The sequence below is a fragment of the Opisthocomus hoazin genome, chromosome 6, assembly GCF_030867145.1.
Source record: "Opisthocomus hoazin isolate bOpiHoa1 chromosome 6, bOpiHoa1.hap1, whole genome shotgun sequence".
Classification (NCBI taxonomy): Eukaryota; Metazoa; Chordata; class Aves; order Opisthocomiformes; family Opisthocomidae; genus Opisthocomus; species Opisthocomus hoazin.
The window spans coordinates 61,640,270-61,653,037 of record NC_134419.1 but is presented as its reverse complement, the minus strand read 5'-3'; the positions used below and the strand labels follow the sequence as shown (position 1 = coordinate 61,653,037).

The 12,768-nt window shown below is 38.4% G+C and overlaps 1 protein-coding gene across 10 annotated transcripts in view; it reads left to right on the top strand.

The window, feature by feature from the left end:
• The window catches only part of PLCE1 (phospholipase C epsilon 1), a 167,386-nt gene that overhangs the window by 73,221 nt on the left and 81,397 nt on the right, over positions 1-12,768 (top strand). For all 10 annotated transcript variants that reach the window (XM_075423432.1, XM_075423434.1, XM_075423437.1 and 7 more), the window contains one exon: positions 1,360-1,648. In XM_075423432.1, coding sequence (XP_075279547.1) covers positions 1,360-1,648 — 289 coding nt within the window. The remainder of the gene's footprint in view (positions 1-1,359; positions 1,649-12,768) is intronic.

Genomic DNA, 12,768 nt, shown 5'->3' with positions numbered 1-12,768 from the left:
GCAGGGGGGTTGGACTAGATGACCCACAGAGGTCCCTTCCAACCCCTACTATTCTGTGATTCTGTGATTGTGTCTGTAGAGGTTGGGACACCTTGTAGGAGCCGGGTATGTGAACCCTCCTCACTTACATGGCCGAGTAAACGTGGGTCTTGGGGCAGAAGTGGATGTGTGTGTAGATCCCTGTGCCGGGAGCCGCTTCCCTCTGTGGCTGCTTGGCTCGGCGTGTGTCCTCTGGGGTGAGGTGCTGGTGCCTCTGACACCTGACGTGCACAGGCTGTGCAGACAGTTTCTTACCACTGGACTGAGCACATGAGCGCTTGCATTGTAGGACTGGATGTGATTGCTGCTGTGTTGACGGATAGCTGTATTTTGTTTATATGGGGGGAAGGATGGCAACAAGAAACAAGCCATTAATCACAAAAAGCAGTCATTAAGCCATCAGCTTATTTCTTGTGCACATATAAGGACTGATGGGGAACAACCCCATGAAAATTGTCTCAGCACCTGTCCTGGTAACAGATGTTATGACCTTTCCCTACATTAATTTTTGGTTTGGTAGTTTACATTTTGTGATTATAAAGCATAGATAATTGAAACAAATTATTAATGTTAATAATGTAAGTCAGCATACAAGAATGCAAAGAATCAAGTCTCTCCTTGTATGCTAAATGAAAAGATTTCTTCCAGATTCTTGCTTTGATCATTAGATTCTTTTAAATAAGCAAACATTACTTAGTTGCTAAGCCACACACTGAAGTTCATTAGTGTGTTAGCACAAATATTGGAAAAAGAATACTAAACCAATGTTAGATATAGGACCTGTGCGTAGGCTGGAAGTAATGCAATGAATGTGACACCAGAACATTTTGAAACATTGCTCACAGTGATTAAAACCATTTCTGTTTGCAAAAACCCTCCCCACTCAGCAAGAAAAACTGCAAACCTTGAGCAGATCTGTTTTTCTGCTACTGGTATCTGTAAGACTTTACTGAAAGTACAATAGATTTAATAGTCTTAGAAATAATTTTGTGTATATTCTTTATTTTAAATCTTTACCAGACGTATTGATCTTGCATTTTTCATAGTTTTCATTAGAATGCTTTTAACCATAGATTGAAAGCCAGAATGGCATCTTATTTAAATAGCCTTTTTGGGAACCCAACTCAAAATCTTCACAAATCAGTTTTGGTTTTGTAGATATTTATGGTTTAAGGCATAAATGCAGTGTTTTAACAAAGGGCCGTTTTTGCAGAGGCTGTTGAACTTTACAAGAAGTCATGCTAGTTAGGAATTTTTTTATGTTCAGTTTATTACCTTAAGCAAATGATCTGACAGTTCATGCTTTTGCATTCTTTACAGATCTTCAATACAGTGAGAGAAGAAGAAGGAGCAGAAGATACTTTTGGATATTTTCCTCATCTTCGGAGAAAGCTCCCAACACTTGATACAGACTGTATATGCAAAGGTGATGGGCTTTGTGTAAAACCATGTGTAACAGGTGCTTGCTGTCAATACCGTGCCACTTTACAGAGGACTGCACTCTCTAACTATATAACTGGTGCTTTACTAGAAGCAACTACATCATTAGGAGCAAGAAGTGGTCTTTTAAATATCTTTGGAGGATCAACTGGAAGAACAATGCTCAAAGGTAATGAAGATTGAATTTTTTGAACCCTGTCCACTTTAAGTATAGGGTGTATTGCAAAATATATAATACTATGTAATATTCTTGGTTTATACACTCATATATGAAGTTAACCGATAAAAAAGTTTTTCCTGTTTTCGAAGATTTTCCTCTGAAATCATTATGTGTCATAATGACTAGCTATGTTAGTTTAATAAAGTGAAAGTACATGCAAAACTGAAAAGATTCTTATTACAAAACAGACACATTTAAGTTTTTTTTTTTCTTTTTACAAACGTTCCTGTCTGCGTCCAAAGTTAATGCCTAACCCATTGTTGTTAGGGTGTTCCTTTGTACAGTTTTTCTCGTTTACCAAGCTTTCCTGCTCATGGGCTGACTTGGTTCAGGAATTAAAAAAGGAGTATATACACTATTCAGTTGTTGTTGTTATGATGCAACTAGCTGTCAGCATAGCATTATATGGTAAGTGTGTACAATTAATTACTGATTTATTGTTGGTCTTCTTCCGGATCCATCATCTTTCTAATATTGGATCATTTTGAGCAACATCCGTATTGACTATGTGGAAAATGCCTATTGAAGAATGGATGTTACGTACTAACTTTCTGTGCTGATCGTCTTCACATGCAGTAAGAATACCATTATCTGATTTAGTTTGGTCAGTTTTGGAAGGTAAACAGGGCAGAAGCATTCTTGGTACAAATTCATTGCATTCATTGCTCACTGACATGCTAATATGGCTGTATGGTTTTATTGAGCCTGAGCTAGTGACCTCACATGTGTGTTCTGTGTACCAGTACACTTTGCGCTAGTTTGGGGGTCTCTGCTGTGCCTGTATTCTATGGTGTATGCTTCTGTAGTTGTATTCTGAGCCCAGGCAAGTGAGACCTTAAAGAAAAGGCAAAGATCTTGAACTTGATGTGCAATTCCACAGACAACCTGTGTAGGTAGTAGAGATTTGATTTACTGTAGTGGTCTAGGTATGACTCACTATAGTGGTCTGTGTTGAGGAAGAGATGTGCCGCAGTTTTAGGATACTGAAGTTTTCTGGATGTGGAAGTTTCATGTTCAGGTGTGTCACGGTGATTTAATATATCTGAGAAATGACAAGACAAAGGTAGCAGTAACTGAGTCCTCTCTAAAAGCATTTGTAGAGTGTTACTTGGCAATGTTATTAACTAAGACATTAACATTACCAAGGAACCCAACAGTATTCTGAATTCAGAGTTGTGGTTATCATTCATGGGTGTGTACCTTTTAAGAAAGAAAATTGTCCTGTCTATGCGGATTAATAAAAACATTATTTTCATCTGTCCAGCATCTTCTTTTGCTTGTGGATTTGACTTCAGCCATAAGCTAATCTCATCTAAATCTGAGAACTTTTAATTGACATTGATAACAACTCTGTTGTCAAATGCAATGGAGGATTTATCACAGAATGCAGCATGTTGTTGGAACACTTAACTTAGTACTTGTTTGGAGGTGTCAGAAAGGGAATATATTGATCCTGGTGTAGTTTAGTAGTTGTGGCTTAACCCTGGTAGGCAGGTAAGCACCACGCTGCCGCTCATTTACTCCCTCCTAGTGGAATGTGGGAGAGAATTGGAAGGGTAAAAGTATGGAAATTCATGGGTTGAGGTGAAGACAGTTTACTAGATAAAGCAAAAGCTGCATGCACAAACAAAGCAAAACAAATAATTCATTCACTACTTCCCATCAGCGGGCAGGTGTTTCGCCCTTTGCAGGAAAGCAGCGCTGCATCATGTGTAACTGTTGCTTGTGAAGAGAAACGCCATCGCTCCGAATGTCTCCCACTTCCTGCTTCTTCCCCCAGCGTTACATGCTGATGCCACACGGCGTGGGGTGACCCTCTGGTCAGTTGGGGTCAGCTGCCCCAGCTGTGCCCCCTCCCAGCTTCTGTGCATCCCCCAGCCCACTCGTGGGTAGGGGGGGGGTGAGAAGCAGAAAAGGCCTTGGCGCCATGTAAGCACTGCTCAGCAATAACTAAAACACCCCTGTGTTATCAACACTGTTTTCAGCACAAATCCAGAATGTAGCCTCATACCAGCTGCTGTGAAGAAAACAAACTTTGACCCAGACGAAGCTGGTACAATATTACAGGTGGTATTTCTATCAGCACTTGTGGTATGTAGCCCTCCAGAAACAGTGAAGACTGTTGTGCATTTCCTCAGAGCCCTACCAATCTTTCTCAGCCAAGACAGCATCATATCTATGTTAAAAGTGTCATATGTTGCCGAGAGATGAAAAGAAGTATTCGCTTTCACAGTCAGAGGTTGTGAGTGCCCATGTAGTAATTTCAGTGCTGTGCACTTCCTCGAATTAGTGTGAGCCACAGGAAATTAGCATTATCTTGTAGGTTGGGTTTCTTCGTGTTGCTCAGCCTGTTGAAGAATGGAGGAAAGACCCCTTCTCTGGTTTTGTTTCAACTGTTCTGATCAAGAATAGCAAATCTTTCTTGTTACTCTGTTTTGCAAGCTGTGACAGGACAGGTTTTCAAGTGTTGGCTTGCTTCCCCAAAAACATCAAGCATATTAATTATTTGTTTATTAATTAGCATATTTATTCATTTTTTAGTTTTTGTCTTAGAACCTGTCTTACAGTTTTTCCTTTAAAACTGTGCTTGATAAAGGATTTGCATTGTAGAAAGATGTCATAATACAGTCGAAGGTCCAAGCATAAAGATCCTCATGGAAGTGCAGGAGAGCACTTCTTTCAGAAAGAAAGAAATTATAGATGTCTGGTTTGTGCAGGATAGTGTGGTGTAGAGACATGACCTATTGCTGACTCAGTCAGATCTGGACTGGAGTATTCTCATGATACAGGGAAATCCCCTGTAGTGGTGGGTTTGGAAACAATATAGGCAGCCCCAGTTAATAATCCTTTAAAATCCTTTAAAATATCACCTTGCTGGTGATGGCACTAGCCAAGATGGTGGTAGTTTGAGTATCATTGCACTATACTTCGCTTAGAGGCAGGCATGCCCAAGGGCAGCAATTGTATTGATTACTTCAAATAAGTAAAAGGAACCACTTGCAAATGAAAATGTGAACACCAATAGCACTGACATTGGTGGAAGTAGAATGCATTATGAAAACAAAAGTTTATATAAATTTATTTTAAAATATCTTCAAAAGTAATTTGCAATGTTATATAAGCATAAAGAAAAGAATTGTTGAACTGTAGTTACTGCTCTGCCATTCAGAAATTTGAATTCAAACTTCCCTTGTGTCCTATCAATGCTGTAGTACCTACAAATACTGTAAATAAAAGCTGAAAAGAAGTGGCTAATGGTTATGAAGTAGTTATAGTAAAACATTTTTGTGGTGGATCCAGTTCAACAGATCTTTACTTTGTAAAGATGTGCTACGTAAAGGTACTGTTGAAGACTTGATGTATTTCATGTTACTACTTACAGTGTTAGACACTGACAAATACTCTTGTGTATTAGAATAAAAATTTACACACCTGAGGCTCTGAACTGATGGTAAGTGGCAATGCCAGCATCAGCTTTCATCACCTCTCTCTTCTTCCTGAGTTCTTGTTCCTAGAAACGGATTTCACTTCCAAAAATCCTGTAAAAGGGGAACAATAAGGGGCAAAGTCGCCTTGGCCTAGTATTGTCACTGAGTGCTTCATTTTGTCAAATCAAGTCCTGAGTTTGAGATCTCTAAATTGCCTTAGAGATTTGTATATGTATTATGCATTTCAGTTCAATGAGTTAATAGAACTTCATCAGAATGTTTACCTATAGCATAGGCAAAATACAACTGCGTTTTAAACATGCTGTAATTAATACTTTAGGTTTTAATGCCCATATGTATTGTCATGTATTTTATTTAAACATATCATTACCTTTGTGCAGGCATTATGCAGATAAATTCTTAAGTGTAAGAGGATTCTATTTTTATTTGACTGAAAAATATGGATTATCTGGGTAATTCTAGTTTTGTAAAATGTTTGGGAGTACGAGGGTTATGTATGCATCTTACTCTAGAGTTATCAGTGACAAATTTGAAGAAAAAAGTCTTTTAATAATGTGTATGAAACAAGATTTATTTTAAATAAGTTATCCTGCAAATAAACATGAAATTGTAGACTTCTGTTTAATGGCTTGTAAGACTTTTTTTTTTTTTTTTTTTTTTTTTAAATAAGTATAGTTCTTTCTGTTCCAAATTAGGAAACAGCTTGGTCAAATTGTTTCTTCAGGGTTGGGGAATATTGTCTACTGACCATGTTCTTTTGGAAGTTCTTGTGCTGTCACAGAGACATGACGTGCTGGAAGAAGTAGGAACTAACAGACATGTGACTGTACTAAAAGGAAAAGTTGAGTAATCCACCTGTGCAATTTTTTCAGTGAGAGTGATCGTTCTCTTGAGAAGAAGTTTCTATCTGAGCCTGAAAGACAGAGTTTTTATTCTACTTGTAAAAATAATGATCATAAACAAGTTAGCTAATCTGTAGTGTTTATTACTGAGTTCATTTATAGGCTCAGTGTAGTCATGTCTTTAAATGCATGATGGTAAACTGTAGAATATCACTTCATGGGCATGTGGCTGGGCAGCAGGCATAGAGCCTGGTTGCTTCCCCTTTTGGCTTTTCACGAACTGCATTTTTAGTGCCTTTTAAATTTCTTTTTTAACTCAGTGGTACTCAGAATGGCACCACAATGTTTCACTCATGCAAGCTGTTTACCTTTATTTTTGGAGAGCAGAATGACTTACTGTCATACCTTATCCAAAACAGTTAAAACAGCCGACAGAGCTCTTTTCCTACCCTCTCACCTAGTCACTAAAGCCCTCGGAGTAGCACATGGAACATGGTGTATGGACCTTTACTATGCAGACTAGATGCTTTTTACAGAGGTGGGAGACTCTCAAGGAAAGTGCTGAAACTAGGGATCAAGTGCTCAAAAAATAGGGATCGTGCAAACAGAGAGTCCCTAATGCTGGGAAAGGCTCCTGGTTTCATGTCTCCTTAGCACTAAGCACACTGTGAGTGTTCAGTCCTTCAGGAGTTTAGTGACCTGAGCAATGAACCTTAGTCACGAGTAGTCCAACTCCAGGAAATACTGTTCTAAGGTTTTGTTCGGTAGCTAAGGTCCCAAAATTCTCTGAGTCCCCGGGGCTAGGATGGTCTTGTGGGCAGATCAGCTGCCAGTGTTAGTTCCATGGAAGGCTTCCAAACATACCAGACCTCCGAAGCCAGAATTCCCAGTGGATCTGGGACTGAAAGTCTTTAAAAACTCCTGTAGGGCCTGCTCTGTAGAAGGCTCATCTCTTGGGTCTGGAGCAGTGAGCATGCAAGCCTTGCTCTCGGATGGCTCATGGAGCTCTTAGGCTCCCGACTGAGGAGCTGCGACTCTGGTCCCTGTAGCACAGGGACAGTCGGAGAGTGGACTCCCGGGAACCACAGATGCCTGGAGTTCCCACAGCTGGTCAGTGACATTCACATCCTTGTCAGCATCTTTGTTACTACAGAGAACATGATTTTCATGTATGAACATGAAGGCAGTTCAGCTGCACTGTTTTAGCACCTCTGTATGTAACTCAGAATTCCTGGTTAGTAAGAAGTTTCGAGAATGTCTTTCAATGGGATTTGGATTGAAACCAGATTTCTTCCCATTGAGAGGAGATCCTGCTCCTCGGCCCGTTCTGTTTCTTACCAATTAATTGTTACAGAAGTTGGTTTGTAGTTGCTAGCAGGCCAGAACTTTCCCTGGAATCACATTTGAAGACTCAGTCATTGTCACAGTTCAAGTGATGTTGATAGTTTTTTTACAGAAAGTGGAAAAAAAGGTTTGGGTCTTTTTTTAAATCTTAAGGAAGGACCTAGGGTATGTGAAAGTGTTCGTGCTTTGTATTTGATGCCTGTATCCAGAGTCATTGCTGGTAAGAAACTTGTGCCCTTCCTTCCCTGCACCCCTGCCCCTGAACCCCATTATGAGGATAACTTCTGTAGCTTTGTAATCTGAGAAAAGCAAAAGGAAAGTGAAAAGAGGTGTATGAGGATGAAGCAGACGGGAAGCATTTCATATCAATATTCTTTTCAGCATCTTTCAAAGCTGCTTAAGTTTGATGCCACTTTCTGAAGTGATATGAATCAGACTACATCCTTGATTAGTGTTGTTCATCTTCCAGGGAAAGGTTACGTGGAGCTTGTTGAAAAGACAACAAAAATTTTTGACCAGGAACAGAAGGAAACTAATTTGTCATGAACATGCAGGCAGAGTATATTGATCTTAAGAAAACCTACTTCATTCATACCTCAGTATTCAGAGATTATGCTTTTTCTGTAATCAGACTTTGCCATCAGCAAAGATTGGGCAGCAAACAGGACCCAAGTCTCTGTGGCTTTTCCCACTGCTCTTTCTTGTCCCCTTTGCACAAGGCCTGTTGTTACAATACTGGGGAAATTCCAGAATCCCTGACGCTGGGCCAGTTGTCTGACAGCTGTATGTGATACAAGCTTTATGTGCACAGAATGAAGAAGGCCAACATGATTTAGCTGGTCTGTGATCTGCTTAACCTTTGGGCCGAAAGGTTAAGACCAGCTAGAGTGAGGGATGAAGCCAAATGAGATGAGATTAAGATCTGAAAAGATGAAATGTGTCTCAGGCTGAGAATCTAAGGTAAGAAGATGGGTCAGGCAATGCGTTGTAGGAGAGGAAATCAAATCAAGGAGATACATCAGACAGTAAGTAGATAATATGGACTGAGGCATGGGTATAGGTCAGGAGACCAAGGATTTCATGCTGCCTGGTTGGCTCCGGGATGTAGATCAGGAAGACCAGGAACAAGTGCAGGTCACGTGGCCAGGGGCAGAACGAGGAGTGTCATGGCAGGAAGCACAGATCAGGGCTGAGATGGCAGAAAGAGGGAGAAAGATTTGGGAGGACAGCTATAGCCAGGGGACACCTGGGACCATCTGAAGCTGGCTACGATGGTTGTCTTTGTAAACTGGCAGAAGGGAGAGATCACTGTAGTCAGTCTCCCAGACCTGTCACCGTCTGGTCAGGCCTGGTTGCAGCCAGTTTGGTCACACCAAGGGCAGTAGGAGAAGGACTTAAGGAGGATCCTTGCCAACATTAATTTAACAAAAACTTCCCTCAATCCAACATGTTTAATACACTGTAGGCACAAAGAATTAAGGTCTGCCAGCATAGCTTGTCCAGTCCTTACAGTCCTCTTTCTCTGTTCAGTAAAGTATGTTACTGCAAGATGAAAAGATACATAATTGATACAGGCAGTAGGCTGAAGTTAACTAGTGTAAGTAATCTAAGTCAAAAAATAAAAAATATTTTAATCTGTAAAATTGCTCATTCGGACAGAACAGATGTCATACTCATGGTTTGGGAAAATTCACGTTTGTCTGGATCTGGATATCCTAATCTGTATATAGAGCTAAGCAGTTAAGAAACAGAACTGAGTTTTGGATCATTTTATATAGATTGTAATTCCAGTATTATTATGTGGCAGTTTGGTACACTGACGAGCCTTTAACTTGTATAGCTGGGTCTCGGCTTACAGCAGTATTTTTGTTGGTAGTCTGTAGCTGTTGTTTCCACCAGCAAAAAAAGAGTTTAATTCATAGGATGAGTCTGGCTGTGCTGTTAAAGCTTTGTTACGAGGAAGGGAATGAAGGACACACTAATGTCTGTGGAGGAGGGCTGAGAGAGCAGAAGTTTGTGCAAAGTGATATTAACTTTAAAATCAAACTTCTTATTTTTTTCATGGAGAGTAATTAGTCTTCAGGAAAAATGCAATGGGATACTAAGTGCGGATAGTTAATCCCTAAACCACTTATTATTGTTTATTATTTTAAAGGTCTGAACATTTGTTTGAATGGGCCTTGTAAAAGTCCATGAGAACTTTTAAAGTGTAGAATGGAACTTTTTCAGTATGTTTATGTTAGCATGTCAATCATAAGCAAAAAACCCCAAGGACCTCAAGCCTCAAGATGACTCGAGTCATCTCTAAAGATTCCCTTGAAGTTTTGTTTCTAGGAAACAAATCAGAAGAAAATCAAGTTTTCTAGGATAATGCTGGTTTATTTATATCCAGACACAGTCTTTTTGGTTAAATTCTAAGATACACTGTACAGTTTTCTTTGTAGAATCTGTTTTTTTTTCTTTAGGTTTTCAGATATTTACTTTTATAATTAGTGGAAACTTCATTAGTATTGACTCTATAATGAGAAATTTTTAAGTTGATGGTTTATTTTGTATTATTATAGGGAGATAGCATTAATAAAATTTATATTTATAAATAAAACTAATTCTAAAATTCTGTGCTGTATCCCTGTGGGGGTCTTTGTATTATCATATTTAACATGAGTTATTCACAAATCAAAGTATGCTAGTTTTCAGCTGGAAGTTGGAAGCAACACTAAATTGTCAATCTTCCAATTAAGAAAGAATATGCTTGGTATTGTCAATGAAAAAATAATGGTGCGTTGGCTGGGTTCCACGATTCTTCCTCCAGTAGAGGTTTTTCAGACAAGACGTATATTCACTGTATAAACAAAGTGACTCCAAGTGTACGGCTCGCATTCCAGTTCTGCACGGATCATACTCTCAGACTTCCTGGGGAAACGGAGAAGGGTTTCTTGTGGCGGTGTATTGTCTTTCAGTCTTGTGTACTCCAGCAAATTTCATAACGAACTTTTCACTGATATAGTCCTGCTGCTCGTAGAGATGATGTAAACTGTGTATAGACAAGGCTAAGGTTAGAATGAAGACAAGAAGTGATAAAAATGCCAGAGCCTGATATTAATGGCTGCTGGGATTGAGGCAGAGTATTGGTTTTTATGTAGTTTAATAACATAGATGCAGCCTGAAAGGCTATGCTGTCCTTTTAAGTCCCTCTATTTGTAATTTCTTTACAGTTAATCACAGTTCTGGAACCCTTGGGGAGGTTTTCTTGTTCTTTGCCTCTCAAAGAAACTTTTTTGGATTGTTGCCTAAGTCATAGCCCTTTGTCCCATTAAAGCTAATGCTGTTGCCTTTTATTGGAGACCCTAAGGCAGAGTGCATGATAGCTGTAAAGGTAGGGCATTTGCTAATAAAGAAACCCATGTCGCGGTTTTTGTAATGCTTCAGCTGAAGTTTCCTAAAACAAAACTAACTTCGTTTATTGCTTTTGGCCTGTTTAAACAACATTGATATAAATATAACTTGTACAAAAGCTTGGGTGTAGGCTAACTTATTTCTTAATATATTTAAAGACAAAAATCCAGCAGAATTTAAATCGCTCTTGTTTATAAATCTGCTGTCAAAATCAAGTGCTCTTAAGCCTTAGCAGGGTGAATGCTTGTCCTTAATATCTGAACTTCCTTCCATTCAGATCCCAGTGTTTCAGCTTTTATCTGGGGAGGTGGGGTAACCTGACCTTCCCGTGAGCCAGCCAAATGCATGTCTTCTTCATGGCTTACACAAGGCATGTCAGTTATGCGTTTTGCCACAGTTTGTAGCTTTAAACTGAGCAGCTGTTGCCTGACTGTTAGTTTGGACAAGTGCAGTGTGCAGACTTTCTGTGGTGTTGGAAGTACCTGCTCTTCTGGCATTTTAGGAGGAATCTTAAGATTCAATGGAAGACGCGTTTGCTGGTAAGATTTGATTTTCTGTGGCCCATAGTACACGGTTCTGATTATATGTAGGTTGCTAGAACAAAGCAGTAGTTTTATTTCCAGAGTTAGAAATAGATTGGGTGGGGGGTTTCTAATCTCATGTTGCATCTATAATGTCTGCATTTAATAGCAGTGCTTGAAGGACACCTAAAACTTGCTAGGTGGAAAGTGAAGTAAGGATTTATTATAAACAATAGGAATTTAAGGTCCTCTCTCAATCTTAAGTGTGTATTCTGTATTTCAGCTTGTTCGAAATGGAATGTAATATGAATATTTGTAAGTAATTTAGGTGTACTTTGCATTTATTCAGTTCACATTGCAAGTATTTGGATATCAAATTATGTTGTGGGACTTTTCTTTGTTTCTTATTATACAAAAATAAGTGATAAAATAAAAATAAATGATAAAAGATGCTGGATAAAATATAAATGGCAGGTATAATAAAAGTTTTTAAAAGTACTAGAACCAGGTAATTATTTTCTTCCCTAAAGTTTATAAATGACTCAAATGTTACAAGTCAGTAACATGTTTTTGAATGTAAATCCACTTCTGCTTTTTTTCTTTAGCAAGGTTTTGTTCTTGGATCTTCAATATACAAATCTATAGCTTGTAACCAATTTGTGTTTTGTGGATGCTTAAGTCAGTTGATTTTTTTTTCTCTCTCTAAAGGACATGAGTGCTTAGCAGCATGTTAAACAAATGCTTTGCTACTAATTGGTGGTAACGAAACATCTATATTTACATTTTTTAAAAACTGGCATGCGTAACTTGAATGAATGTTCATAATACTTTACTCTGTGAAAGGAATGTCTTTTATGTGCTAACCCTCCCATTTCCCTAATCTGGCTCTTAGCTAAAGGCTATGACAAACATTCACCATTCAAAGAGATAGTATCCCATTGCAATAGGAAGATTGTATTGGTTGTCAACACCTCTATTTTCACCTCAGTGATTTAGACAGTGCAGAAAAAAAAAGTACCCTGATATCAAATGTATCTATTAATCGCAAAATAATGGTATTTTTAATATCTTTATTCAGTCACTGAGATATCTAGTAGGATTACAAGAAATAGAGGGAAAATAATGTTAGTTAATTTCAGAAATGTTAAAATTATAAATTCAGCTCAGACCCTGCCTTTGATAGGCTGATTTGAGATTTTTTAGCTCTGGTTTGAGATAGAATGATGTAGGCAATTTCTAGAAATTAAGCTGGTATAAGAATTTTTGTTAGTGCATAATTTGTTTAATATTTACTTAAGAGGCTTCATATTTACATAGTTTTTTTAATGTTTTGTATTCACTTTGGAAATAGTTGTTACGTATAAAAATGCATTACTACACATTTTAATAATTCTGGCATAAGTAAATTACCAGTGAGCTTTATCGAGTTCAAATTGAAAATGTTGCCTACAGAATACCAAAACAACAATAAAAAACCCTAGAAATACAATATGATGATAAAAGTACTTTTAATTTCT